We start from the raw sequence: 15087 nt of genomic DNA on the forward strand, positions 1-15087 counted from the left end.
AACAAGAAATTAATTTCTTCAATTTTGCAAGAAAGATAGAAAGCGGCGGCTTCCAAAAAATTACCTGACACATTAATTCCAATTTACTTGCTTTTATGGAAATTAATGCCGAGACCCGAAACCAACTCGAAAGCTCTCAAGACAATCTTAATTGCCTTGACATGCTTCCACGATCCCTCTCCGACCAACAAGGTGTCGTCCGTAAATTGAAGGATATCCACACTACAACTCCTATTAATAACAAACTTCTCAAATTCACCTATTTCCACGGATTTACGAACCAACCTAGCAAGAGCTTTCGTAACCAAAACAAAAAGAAAAGGTGATAATGGGTCACCTTGTCTTAGACCCCTCTTGACAATGAGTTCCTTAGTTGGACTACCATTGATCATAACCGACATGTTGCTTTTGAAAATTAATAATTCCATCCACATCCGCCACTTAGTGCAAAATCCCATTTTAATCAACAAGTACCGAAAAAAATCCCAAGAAACTTTATCATACGCTTTCTCAAAATCTACTTTAAAGAGAAGACAAGAACTACCTTCTTTTCTTGCAAAATCAACCACTTCGTTAGCAACAAGAACACCGTCGAGTAATTGTCTTCCCGGAATGAACGCACTTTGACAATGAGAAATAATAGAATTCAAGACATGTTTCAATCTTCCCGCTAAAATTTTGGCTACCACCTTGTACAAATACCCCACCAAACATATAGGTCTATAATCATCAAGACCTAAAGGATTGGGAGACTTCGGAATTAAGGCCAAAAAGGAGGATGTAATCGCCTTGGATAACTCACCACCCACAAAAAAATATTCAATAAACCTCATGAAATCTCCTCTAAGGAGAGACCAACATGTCTTAATAAAATGAAAAGAATAACCATCCGGACCCGGACTTTTAGATCCCCCACAACAAGCTATTGCTTCCTTCACATAGAAACTTTTTTAATTATTTTATTTTAATTAATTAAATTAATTTATTAATTGATAAAATATTTTCATATTAATTATGTATGATGAAATATTGTTTCAATTTAAATAAATATTAATTATTATGATGAATAAAGCATTTGGTAAGAAATTTTATTGGAGAGAATTTGAATTTAATAAAAAAAGAAAACAGATATACATTTAATATAAAAAAGTTAGTTAATTTTTTAGCTTTATTAATTAATAAAAAAAATAGTAAAAAGTTTTGGCGGAAAAAATTTTTAAGATTATAATTTAGTATGATTTAATTTAGATGATGATCACAAGGGATATGTCTGTTAGGTAAATATGAATTTATGTCATTAACTATTTAAATTATTTTATTTAACCATATAATCACTAAAATATGTTATATAACTATATCAATCACTTACTTAACATATTCTTCCGTCTCACAAATTTTTAATGATGTTTGACAATTTCACATAGATTATAAATTATGAAAAATAAAAAGAATGATAATTTTATTTTATTATTTATATAAATTATTGATGTATTTTTATACAAAGATCTTAACTACAAGTACATCCAACGACTTTCCGCAAATTACGGATAACAAATAGTTAGTTTGTTATTTCTCCGTCTCTATATATAGAGAAGACATCAAATTGAGGTAAATAATTTCAAACTCAATTTCACTACACGCTTCTTCTTCGCATACTAATTTGAGCGTTAGAATGCTAACCTTGCAGGTCCCACACTCCACCGTATCGGAAGCATCATTATGCCATCTCCGTCATTTCTCTTCTCATTTCAAGTTCCAAAATGGAACAGTGACATCATCTGTCGAAATCGATTTCTGATTCCTACAATTTCCACGAATTTAGATTCTCTCTCAAACTTCGCAGTTTATAACCTCCTCCAATCACCGGAACGAAAGCAGTTGTGAAGAAATTTGATCCAAGTTCAAAGATACCTATTCCCTAACCACTTAACAAAAGCCTCCCATAATTGTTTGGTAAAAAAACAGGATTCGGAAAGATGTAGAACAAATTCTTCTTCAACAAAGCAAAAGGCACAACACTTGTCCCTTTCCAAAACCGCTACATATTTCTTATAAAGATACCTTATTTAATTTTTTACACATAATACTAAGATAAATTACTTACAAAAAATAATTTCAAAGGTTAAGCTCCCTTCTTTGTGTAAGTTAAAGCTTCATTCTCTGTTTAAGTTCCAACTTCTAAAAGAGTGATGCATGAATGTGTCAGAACTTTGCATTCAAATTCACTATTTTTTTAGCAGTCTATTTATTTGAAGAGGGAAAATGTACAATAAATCTTTGAAGCAAGATTGATTTTCTACACTTGCAATCTATCAAATGAGAAAAAATACAGAAACAACATCAACACCATTATGTGAGATAGATTGCAAGGGCAAAAAATGTTTTGTTCTAGATAGAAAAATCTTGAAGATTTTTTGGTTTTGCCATTCATTCCAAAGAATGATGCATGCGAGTTTGGCGCGGTTTTATATAAGTAAAGATTAAGTTAAAATCTATTTGATGAGTGCTTTTATAGTGAAATCTTATTATTTGATCCCTCAGTTATATAAAAAACCTGAAGGATTAGTTCATTTATTTTACACTTATAAACAAATAAAAACTTAAACTGCAAAAGCTGAGATTCGATGTGTGTCCTCATTTGTTTCCCCCCTCGGTTTTCTTAAAAACCAAGGGAATATGTTATTTTTATTATTATAAAAAAAATAAAACATGACGTGTCTATGCATAATACCTCTTTTTTTTTTGGCTGAGGTGAAAGCTTCGTCATGAAATGTATTATTTATAGTAGTGAAATTTCTGGATAAGCTTACTTTAAAGTTTGCATTCCCAGCCAGCGACTGATCGGTCACCATTTATACCTAATTTCCGTCATGTATTCGGTCGAAATCTATCGATTCGGTAACACTTTGATCAGAGTTTTATTGTTTCTGTTTAAGTATCTCATGTTTGATTGTTTTTATGTTTACTTTGCATTATGTTTTAATTTAAGTTATTTAGATTCTTTTGATGCCGTTTGGTTAGTTGTGTACAAATTTCAGGTTTGAACAAGTCATATTAAGTGTCAAAGCAACTATGAAGGAAGGAGAAGCAAGAGAAAGGTGAAAATTCAAGGTTCTGGGGTCTAACACGGCCGCCCGTGCTTCCAAGCACGGCCCGTGTCAGCTAAAAAACTCTTCTCCATACAAAATCCAGGGGGGCAACACGGCCGCCCGTGCTTCCACGCATGGCCCGTGTCAGGACTGCTGGGAGCAAAAATAAAAAATAAAAGAGCAACACGGCCAGTGCTTCCAAGCACAGACAGTGTTGCTGAGAGCGTGAAAACTTCCAATTTTAGGGCTTTTTCATTAAATCTCCACCTTGAGAGCACTTTAGACATTCCATTTGGCTGAGATTTGTACCTAGACTATTTAGTTGAGTTTGAGAGAATTATTTTGGGACTTTTGCATCATATGATAGAAAATCACAGAAGAGAGAAGATAGCTTCATTAAGAGTTTTGGAGACGGAGGGATTCAAGGGTTTCCACCATTGAAGATCAAAGTCACCATTATTTTTGAGTAATGTCTACATTCTTTATTATGTCTTTCTTGAATATTATGAGAGGCTAAACCCCCCAATGCTAGGGGGTGGTCCTGATTTGGTTTTTGTAATAACGATGAATTTGTGATTTCAATAATACATTGGTTTATATTATTCAGTTAAATTATGCAATGTTCTTCATGTTTTCTTTATTGGTTAAATAAGGATTAATCCATGGCTAACAAATACAGGACTGTAGTTGTTAGGGTTTGTGCATAATTTGATTATAGTAGATATCACCTAGGACTAGGGACACCCTATAATTACCACATAATCTTGATTATATAAAAGCTTGGTTTCAATTTAGGTTCCTAAGGACTTAGGATTTAGGTTGGAAGACCAAAGGTTTTCTCACTAAGGACTTAGGAGGAAACACTCTAAGGATGTGGTAACTGAATGTTATGAACTTGTTGAAGAGATCTTAATTCTGAAGTGTTACATGCCAAATCAACCACTCACCCCAGCATCTCATATATTTGATAACAAAAATCAATTTATTTTCTCGTTATTTTTTCTTTGCAAGGATTTAATCAAACAAAACCAAAACATTAGTTTTTGTTCAATTGAATCATACTTTAAGAATCTGTATTTCCTACGCAGTCCTTGAGATCAACATTTGGGGAATTTCCCCTATTATTACTACAGAGGCAAAAATAGTACACTTACTATTTTTCCGATCAAGTTTTTGGCGCCGTTGCCGGGGACTGCCAAAATATAGATTTTTAACTTAAGTTCAATTGAAATTTTGTTGATCTGCGACTAAAATTTTCACTACAGAAAAAAAGGCCTCCTACCACGCCCAGAAAACCGAGGCTTTATGCAAAATAACCGTGGCGTAACGCTGAGGCCACGGAAATCCAACGGTGGAGTATACGGCCGTGGCCAAAAGTAAAGTCCACGGTTTTTTGGTATAGACCACGCCTTTTTTACAACCGTGGCATTTTTAGGCCACGGTTTAGGTAGCTTGATTATGGCCGCGGTTTGTATTTGCCATGACTGCAAAACTGTGGCTATATGGTAAAGCCACAGTTTCAATTTAACGTTTACGATACAGTTTGGGTTCAAGATATAACCACGGTTTGGTAATGACCACATATTTAAAACCGTTGTTATATGTTATGCATTCTAAACCATTTATCTTGCCACGGTTTATTTCTGTATCGTTACATAAATATGTCATTATATATATATATATATATATATATATATATATATATATATATATATATATATATATATATATATATATATAAAATAAACAATAATATTGATCAATATAAAATTAACAATAATATTGATGATTAAAATCTAATTAAATACAAAAAAATATTCAAGAAACAGAATATTCAAGGGCATAAATATTCTTGTTAACTTAACAGAATCCCCTAAAAAAATAATTGATGACACTATTAATCCAAACCACCTTAATCCAAATTACAAATTTACAACATTGAAGTACAATATAAAATTGAACAAATACAACATAGTAACAAACCACCTTAATCCAAGATCTATCCCAATAACAGTCCCCAACTTGGTAGCTTCCTCTTTTGCATCAGATGATGCAAACAGACATCCTACAACTAAATAATAACATGACGAATAGTATGAACCACCAATGATTATATATATATATATATATATATATAATATGAATAATTACTTAAATTATAAAAATTAGTAATTAATTAATTACCTGATGGAAGATTATGTGAGTTTGTCCATTTAGTATTACAAATGGCACGTTGAAAGCAGCATTTTGAAGCCAGCTCATAGAATAGTGATAGATAATAGTTTATGTAGAAATCATGAGAAATTACAACAAAATAAAATAGTGACAGATAATAGTTTATGTAGAAACAAAATTTGCAATTAAGGATGCAAAATATTATGTTCAAGTAGAAGAGCATATTTGGGAAAACTGACTATGTATCAATGATCCCAAATTTGTAAGGGGCATCTGGTTCAACTTCGGGAGGTGTCATTATTCAAAAATGAAATATATGTTGTTCTTTTAGTTAGACTCCACTGTTCAATTTATTTCACTTTTGACATTTGAAGTAAAAAAACACAAATGATAATTCTACTCTCCTAATTTGAAACAAGTACCTTAAGGCCTTCAACAAGACAATGATGAATGTAACCAGATTTGTATTAGCTGAGAGTGTAATTTGAAACTGCACCTTTTACACTAGTTTGATACTCTTTCTGTGATGTGCCAAATTGTACATGGCTGGACTCTGGTTCATTCGAGGTCACCCATGAGACGATTACTGCTTTTCTTTCATAATCACCTTGTGTGATATGCACCTAACAAACAGATGATAATCAGCCTCCTTTTATTTTCCTTGAAGATACAGCACCTGAACACAAATGTCATAGCTTAAGGTCCAATTGAGCCAAAAAAAATAGAAGCATAGAAGAGAGAAGATTACAAGGGAGTCACCAACAAGGAAATTACATACCACGCAAGGAATTCATTATTTTAAATTATGGATTATACATTTGCAAAGCTTAATGAACAATAACTCCACCCTTTTTACGATAGAGGAGTGACCACCAAGGATATCTATGACAAATCATTGCCTCACTTCTCCTCTAGACTAGATTCTAAAACAAAAAGAAATATAGTCTCCCTTCACACTTCTGACATGTGATTGATCACCAGTAGGTCTTGATTTTACCAACCCAAAATCTGAAACTTTGGCCTCAAAACCTTCCCCTAATAGTATGTTACTTGGTTTGATGTCACGATGAATTATACTTGGCTTCACCTCTTCATGCAAATAAGCTATGCCTATAAAAGGTACCAAGCAATTCTATGCTGATAAAAAGATGTTTGTTAAATGAACATGGATTATCATTTAAAAGTTATACCTTTTCCTGCTCCATTTGATACATATTCATAGACTAGTATTTTTGCTCCATCTCTTTCTGATAAAAAATAATCAGCCCATTTTAGCATGAATTTATGTTGAAATAAATCCAGTACAACGTTAAAATTAATTCAAGTTTACCTGGTTGTTCACAATATCCAACCAGACCAACAAGGTTCTTGTGTTTTGCAGCTGAAAGAAGCCTAACTTCTGCCAAGAACAAAGAAAAACTATTAACTACAATAGATTAAAGAGTTAAATATAGTTTTTGATGCTAATCATTCCTGAATTCTTCTGCACTTAAGAATGACACAGAATGAGGTCTCTTTATGGCTAATATTCCTTCTAACTGAGTTTGGTGACATTGTTTCAATTTGGATTCTAACCGAGAGTGTTGATTCCATACCAACAACTGCTCATATAATAATTAACATGACATTAAACAAGAGGTGATTTAAAAAGCTCTAGAAGAATACATAAAGCATAGAATGACACAATTATGTGTTAGTACACCTGATTATCATTACCACCAGAAGCAAGTTCCCTATCATCACATGCCCATTTCAATCCACAAGCCTGTTAAAAATAAAAATTGTCAATAAAGCCATGACGTCCTAAAGAATTTGCAGCATCTTTTATGGTATCCACAAAATCTGCAAATATGTGAAATAAACCAACTGAAGCATCCGTCTCTAAATGAACAATCGCAATAGAAAATGAAGAAAGGAATGAATGGATACTGCAAAATTAGAAAAATAAGAAAATTGATTACCCTTTGGGTCGTAACAGCACACTTATCCTTTATACCCGCAAATCCAAATGATTTCGACTGTAAGATAACTACCAGTCAGTTAAAAACTTAACAAGACTTTCTAGCAATCAACTATAATCTGAGCAGACTGTAGATATTAATTTACTTTTCAAAGGTTGGTTAGGGACAAAGGTGCAAGGAGAACGCAAGACATATAATACAAAGAGAGTTCAGTTTCTATACTGACCAGTCATCACAACAAACATATGATTAAGAATAACCAAAGAAAAGAAACATGAAAGACTTCGTACCAAACAGAGTTCAGTTTCACGTCCCATTTTCAACATGGCGCGATATACTTTCCCGTACGCACCTTCACCAAGGAAAGACTTCGTACCAAAACTATCTGTCACAGACTTCAATTCATTTACTGTAATCGAAGGCACAGAAATCGGTTGGAGATTCATAGGCCGAGGAATGGTTACTGCCGTGTGTCTTCCATGATAACTAGAGTTCCCTGCATAGTACGAAAGCAGAATCAAAACAAAACGCAATTGTAGTGCCAACACAAACACAAATATACACAATCAAGACTTACAATTTTCAAAACATCTCAATTTGAACAAAAGCAAGTTCAAAATTATTCAGTACAAGAATTTATAATATTACAGATATAAAAACTATGAAATATGAATACTGTGTTCCTTATCTCGTTGTACCCCTGTCAAGGAAACCACCAGTGTTCAACCAAACATGTAGTGACAATAAACGGTGTAAAACTCAATCACGAATGAAACCATGTACCTTAGAGTTTGTTGATAGTCAAGATCTTTGCAAGTAAATGAGCAGTTCCTCTAGAAAAAGAGTAGTCTAAACTCCATAGATTCAAATGTCTCAAAAGTCTCCTTGTCATCTCCTATGAAACCTGCATTGACAACACGGTTCATAACTAAGGAAATGATAAATTGGCATCAATTGGGATGAGCTCACATCTATGTTCTAGTATTCATAAACCTATTGACAAAGTATCAGCCAAAAAGTTACATCATCTCTGTGTGTTATTTCTTGGTTTACCCTGCAACAATGTTGAAATCGTTAGAAGAAGAAACATATGAAGACGATTTGGATTTGGGCGTAAAAAAACGAGTAACGTCGTAGAAAGACAAGATTGGAGAAGCATACATGAAAGGCGGAGCATCTGGTTTTCTTTTTCTCTTCGTCGTTGTCGAAATTGCATTTGTTAATCTCTGATAGGTAACTGCCGAACTCATTCTTTACTTCACCGCTTTGCTTAGTTCTTGTCATCAACACGAAGCTTATGCTATGGTGAATCGAACCCCCAAGGAATTGAGCTCAATTTGTGACGGTGAATGTTCAATTCTGTCCGTAAAGAACCTAGGGTTTTGTGTTAAGAGTCAAAATCGCGGTTGAAATGGAGGAATGATGTACTTCGGATGTGATTGGTGTTCCGAGACCTTTGATTCAAGCGAAGGCGATGATGGTGGTGGTTATCTAGCGGCGCCGGAAGTTACGAAGACGAGAAGAAGACGACGAAGCTGGCTTGTATTCATGGTTGTGAGATTGAATGAAGAAGATGGTTGAATGAGTCTAACCACCGTTCAGAAATGGAGATGTGAGAGAATGAGAGACGAGGGTTGAGTCGATCGATTGAGGAGGCGTGAGAGTTTTGGTGGTTGTTGAGTTTTGGCGGTTGATAGAAAGAAGAAGAAAGGGGTTGATGAGGTTTGGAAAGAAATTAGGTTTAGGAAAAAAATGGTTTGAGTGGCTTATCAAATTTTGTTTTGCGCTATTCATTATTTTATTTTTATTTTAGAGGGAAACTTTTTGGTTTGGGCGGCTTATTTAATTTTTTTTAACCGTGGTAGTTGAAGAAAATACCACAGATTCACACTCCAGATTTAATATTTCAAAACATATTTCCACGGTTTAAAAATTCAGGCCAAAGCATATATGTAGCCACATTTTTTGAGTCGTGGAACAATTTGGCGTGGCCGTAGACCATTTTTCTTGTAGTGTTTATTTTCTGCACTTTTTATTTTAATTTTTCTTTCTAATTCTTATATTTGTCTAATCTGTGTATGCGAGGTAAGACCTCAGCTGAATTTCTTTTTGACGCAGAAATTGAAAGAACTTTGCACGCAAGGCGTAGACAAGCTCGGTCGGCTAAGCGGGAATCTGAAGAAGAAATTGTTACAGTTCATTCAGGTTCAGGTCCTGAAAGTGAAGAAGAAGTCATGGGTGAAAATCCTCCTCCTCCTGAGAGGCTCCTGGGTGACTACGGTGTTGCAAATACACCGGGGGGAAGACAAACAATTGTAAACCAACCGGTAAATGCTGCCAACTTTCAACTGCACCCAAGCACCATTAATCAGCTTGAAAGAAAACCTTTCACCGAAAAGGTTAACGAAGATGCAAACAAGCATCTGCAGAGATTTTTGACCATGAGCACCACTCTAAAAATTGACGGTCACACGGAAGAAGCAAAGAGGCTTAGGATGTTTCCTTTCACTCTAGCGGAAGAGGCAGAAGAGTGGTTCTATTCTCTACCAGCGGGTAGTATCACATCGTGGGAAGAGATGGAAAAGGCTTTCCTGAATGAATATTTTCCAGCGTCAGTCTTTCTACGAAAAAGGTATGAAATTCTGAACTTCAAGCAAAAGGAGGGTGAGTCTTTAGGCGATGCCTATAAAAGGTTCAAGAGGACTCTGGTGGCATGTCCAACACACAATATGGACAAAACTGAACAGATGCAAATGTTTGTCAACGGGCTCAGAATCAAGACAAAGCAGTTGATCGATACAGCAACTGGAGGCTCAACAAATTTCACAACAGCCTCTGGTATCATCAAGATCATTGAAGCAATAGCTGCAAATGAGCAATTGGAGTTGTATGACAGGTATACGAGCAAACCTGAAGGAGTCATTGATCTGAAGCTAGACACCAACAAAATTCGGGTTGAAGATGCTATAGCTGCCGAGATAGAAAAGAGATTAAAGGCTATGAATATAGGTACTCAACAGGTTGCTCAAGTCCAACACGCTCAACCTGTAATCTGTGAAATTTGTAATGGCCCTCACCAAACTGTGTATTGTGTTGCTACTCCCAAGCAAATTGAAGAAATCAAGTTCTTAAGGCAAAACAATCCGTATTCTAACACCTATAATCCAGGGTGGAAGAATCATCCCAACTTCTCTTGGAAAGATCAACAACAAAATTCTCAAAAGGCAGAGTGGGAAGTAGCTATTGAGAGATTGGCTGGACAATGCTCTCAGTTTCAAGAAGAAACCAGAAACAACCACAGGAACACCACAACTTCGATCAAAAATCTGGAAGTTCAAGTGGGTCAAATAGCACAACATCTCACTCTACAGGCACAAGGTACCTTTCCGAGTTCAACTGTGAAAAATCCAAAAGACGAAGAGAAGATTAATGCCGTTACTAAAAGAAGTAAGAAAGTGGCAGAATCTGAAAAAAAGAAAAAGAGGAAATAGATGATCCCTTGGTGATTGAGGTAGATTTGGAGATAGGAGAGAATGTGAAAGAGCCCGAAATTGTGATACCACCGGTTAAGCAACTTGAAGAGAAAAATAAGAAAGATGCTAAACCGGCAATCAAGCTACCTTTTCCTTCTAGAGTGACAAAGAAGAATTCAATAGAAAAGGATTTTGAGAAGTTTGCAGTTTTGTTTAAAAAGTTAGAAGTCAATCTCCCCTTCGTTGAAGCACTTGAGCACATGCCGTTATATAAGAAATTTATGAAGGAGGTGATTGCTAAAAAGAGACCCGTGGGAGGAGAACCAAAAATTGCAACTAAAAAATATGGTATAGTCTCGCCAGCAACGAAGATCCCTATCAAGAAGAAAGATCCTGGAGCAGTGGCGATACCATGCACAATCAAGAACAAAATGTTTAAAAAGGTACTCATTGATTTTGGTTCTAGTGTGAGTTTAATGCCACTATCTATCTTCAAAAAGCTTGAATTGGGAAAGATAAGCGAAAGTGAGAAAAAATTAAAGTTCGCTGAACACACCATCAAGAAATCATATGGGGTAGCTGAAGATGTACTGGTGGAGATTGATAAGTTTGTATTCCCTGTTGACTTCCACATCATGGACATTCCTAGAGATGAAGAAACTCCTATCCTTCTTGGTAGACCATTTTTGTTGACAAGTCGTTGCAACTTTGACATTGAGAAAGGGACTCTGACGGTGAAAGCCTTTAATGAAGAAGTAACCTTAAAGATGTTAGAAGTCAAGAAACAAAGTGAAGGTGTACATGATCAAGCTTTTGTTGGTATGATCGAAAGTGAGGGAGAATACAAAAGCCCTAAACATCTCCAAGAAAAAGTTTCAAGCATAGCTTCTTAGGTGGAACTAGCTCATGTTTCTATCAAAAGTCCTAAGGTCGATATAGAAGTTAAGAAGAAAAAGAAAGAAGAAAACCAAGGTGAGAAGATGAAGGTGGAAAGTGAGTTAAAGAGAAAAGTGGTCCATGGTTTTCATCTTCATGAGTTCTTGGTGGAGGAGGTAACAAGCAACAAAGTTTGGAAAAGGAAATACCCTCCATAATAAAGGGTAATGGACCGTCGAGCCATGCGACGTTAAACGGAGCGCTTCGTGGGAGGCAACCCACGGTTTTAATAATTAATTTCTCTGTTTATCTGTTTTATTTTCAGGAAATAAAAGAGGGCATCTCTAGTGAAAGCTTGGAAGTGATCATTGGAGTGCAATACCCTCTGTAAGCAACCTCTCCAAGGCTTGCTCTAAAACATTGAGGACAATGTTTAGTTCAAGTGTGGGAGGGGTTCTTTTCATTTTCTTTTAGTTGTTGTCCATTTTTGTTTTTGTTTGTGTGCTGTGTTAACATTGTGTTATAGATCGATTTATGGATGCCGAATGAATGATGAATGGTAGTTAGTGGATGAAAGGTGCATCTTGAACCTATTCCCCCAAGGCACCCTGGAAGTTGATGCAGCCGAAAGAAAAGTAACTGTTGGACGCAACTTGGTGATACTGGACAAAGAGGATTGTATGGTGTACCTGCGCCGGAAAGAAGCCACATGACACGAGGAGTGCTTTGAAACCTGTAAGCTTACCCAACATGGTGAGGTTATAAAAAGCCAAACACAACAGATGATCATCATGAGAGTTCATTCAGGTATGACTTTATCATTCTGATTTTGCGTATGTTCTACTGACATAGCATAATATGAGGACACACACTGAGGCATTTGTTTGTTTTTCACCTGAGCCTTTCTAGCCATCCTAAATTATATGTTTATCCATTGTTACCCCAGTTAAGCCATATCCTTTTGTTTGTTATAACCATATCTATTAACCCGCAGCCAAATTCTTCCAACCCTTTCTCGACATTAATGTTGTGGTTTTCAGAGTTGTGCAAAAATCTAAGTTTGGGGTATTAATCATCAAAGAAGAGGGCAAGTGTAAAAATGAAAATAAAAATGTTTTTGAGACATATGAATGTATGTCCCACAAAAAAAAAAGAGAAAAACTTTCCCGAATGAAAGACTCAGTTACATTAAGCACTCATAGAAGAATTGAGTGACGCAAAAGAGTCTAAGTCGAATAAATTCCCAGTGTAACAAGTTGAGTACAATGATGAGAAACACAACATGAATGCTGAACCCAAAACCAATTTTTTATCGATTTACTTGTGTATCCCACCGTACCGAAACCCCATTACATCCCAAAAGACCTCGAAAAGTGTGTGAACTTTGTTAGTGTAGTGAAGGTAGAAATTATTCAAAATTAAGAGTTGATATTGCATACCTTTATTTCGTGAGTGCAAAACACTTTAACCCTGAGAGATTTGGTGAGAAGTGTGAAAAAGCTTGCAGGTAAAAAGGTACTCTGATGTGGAAGTGTGGTAGAAAGTTCGGTTCGGCAAGCTAGAGGTTCTATCAGAAAGGTAGACGCAAGTTGTGAATAACATCGGCAGTATTGTGGAAAGAAAACCCAGGGTGACCTCTGTTTGGTCTCTTGCATCACTTGAGGACAAGCAATGAGATAAGTTTGGGGTTGTGATCGGTCACCATTTCTACCTAATTTCCGTCATGTATTCGGTCGAAATCTATCGATTCGGTAACACTTTGATCAGAGTTTTATTGTTTCTGTTTAAGTATCTCATGTTTGATTGTTTTTATGTTTACTTTGCATTATGTTTTAATTTAAGTTATTTAGATTATTTTGATGCCGTTTGGTTAGTTGTGTATAAATTTCAGGTTTGAACAAGTCATCTTAAGTGTCAAAGCAACTATGAAGGAAGGAGAAGCAAGAGAAAGATGAAAATTCAAGGTTCTGGGGTCTAACACGGCCGCCCGTGCTTCCAAGCACGGCCCGTGTCAGCTGAAAAACTCTTCTCCATACAAAATCCGGGGGGGCAACACGGCCGCCCATGCTTCCACGCACGGCCCATGTCAGGACTGCTGGGAGCAAAAATAAAAAATAAAAGAGCAACACGGCCAGTGCTTCCAAGCATGGCCAGTGTTGTTGAGAGCGTGAAAACTTCCAATTTTAGGGCTTTTCATTAAATCTCCACCTTGAGGGCACTTTAGACATTCCATTTGGCTGAGATTTGTACCTAGACTATTTAGTTGAGTTTGAGAGAACTATTTTGGGACTTTTGCATCATACGATAGAAAATCACAGAAGAGAGAAGATAACTTCATCAAGACTTTTGGAGATGGAGGGATTCAAGGGTTTCCACCATTGAAGATCAAAGTCACCATTATTTTTTAGTAATGTCTAAATTCTTTATTATGTCTTTCTTGAATATTATGAGAGGCTAAACCCCCCAATGCTAGGGGGTGGTCCTGATTTGGTTTTTGTAATAACGATGAATTTGTGATTTCGTCAATACATTGGTTTATATTATTTAGTTAAATTATGCAATGTTCTTCGTGTTTTCTTTATCGGTTAAATAAGGATTAATCCATGGCTAACAAATACAAGATTGTAGTTGTTAGGGTTTGTGCATAATATTATTATAGTAGATATCACCTAGGACTAGGGACACCCTATAATTTCCACATAATCTTGATTATATAAAAGCTTGGTTTCAATTTAGGTTCCTAAGGACTTAGGATTTAGGTTGGAAGACCAAAGGTTTTCTCACTAAGGACTTAGGAGGAAACACCCTAAGGATGTGGTAACTGAATGTTATGAACTTGTTGAAGAGATCTTAATTCTGAAGTGTTACATGCCAAATCAACCACTCACCCTAGCATCTCATATATTTGATAACAAAAATCAATTTATTTTCTCATTATTTTTTCTTTGCAAGGATTTAATCAAACAAAACCAAAACATTAGTTTTTGTTCAATTGAATCATACTTTAAGAATCTGTATTTCCTACGCAGTCCTTGAGATCGACATTCGGGGAATTTCCCCTATTATTACTACAGAGGCAAAAATAGTACACTTGCTATTTTTTCGATCAGCGACTATCCCAAAAAGAGTTGTTTATACCATTGTGAACCTTCAAAGAACGTTATTAGAAAAAGAATTGCTATCTTCATGGATCAACCTATCCACAAGAATGAGATCACTCCACCAAAAAGAATCCCATTTGTTGATCACATTCTTGTTACTACAAAACATTTCCACCTCTGGATTTTTGTGTCTCTGTCGAAGCAGCCCACTCTAAATAGCCTTCTTTTCCCTCACAATACTACATTTCCACTTAATCAATAGAGCTTTGTTGAATAATTTTATATTTTTTATACCAAGACCTTCAGTACTCACTAGACATCAAACTGATTCCCAACTAACCCAATGGATAATGCGCTTATTCTTATAACCAAGCCACCAAAAATTGCTTTGGATTCGTCGTATCTCTTTCAA

General features: G+C 35.6%; 1 protein-coding gene across 8 annotated transcripts; it reads right to left on the reverse strand.

Annotated features, from left to right (window-relative positions):
* Positions 1-4968: 4968 nt before the first annotated feature.
* LOC131606577 (uncharacterized) lies at positions 4969-8907 on the reverse strand. Of its 8 annotated transcripts, none has more exons than XR_009284891.1 (9): positions 8387-8907; positions 8219-8279; positions 8009-8129; positions 7516-7721; positions 7226-7282; positions 6595-7029; positions 6455-6511; positions 5274-5940; positions 4969-5160 (listed from the first exon to the last, which is right to left on the reverse strand). XR_009284891.1 is itself a non-coding variant. In XM_058878776.1 (9 exons), exons 4-8 carry the CDS (start codon positions 7669-7671, stop codon positions 6488-6490), a joined length of 369 nt encoding a protein of 122 aa, XP_058734759.1. In that variant the 5' UTR covers positions 7672-7721; positions 8009-8129; positions 8219-8279; positions 8387-8907; the 3' UTR covers positions 5976-6374; positions 6455-6487. The 8 variants fall into 8 exon arrangements, 5 of the variants coding, with proteins under 5 accessions (XP_058734759.1, XP_058734760.1, XP_058734758.1 ...); XM_058878776.1 differs by lacking the exons at positions 4969-5160; positions 5274-5940 and adding an exon at positions 5976-6374 and having other exon boundaries at positions 6595-6663; positions 6967-7029; XR_009284892.1 differs by lacking the exons at positions 4969-5160; positions 5274-5940 and having other exon boundaries at positions 5976-6511; positions 6595-6663; positions 6967-7106.
* Positions 8908-15087: the final 6180 nt, after the last annotated feature.

The sequence above is a fragment of the Vicia villosa genome, linkage group LG5 (genome assembly GCF_029867415.1).
Source record: "Vicia villosa cultivar HV-30 ecotype Madison, WI linkage group LG5, Vvil1.0, whole genome shotgun sequence".
Classification (NCBI taxonomy): domain Eukaryota; kingdom Viridiplantae; phylum Streptophyta; class Magnoliopsida; order Fabales; family Fabaceae; genus Vicia; species Vicia villosa.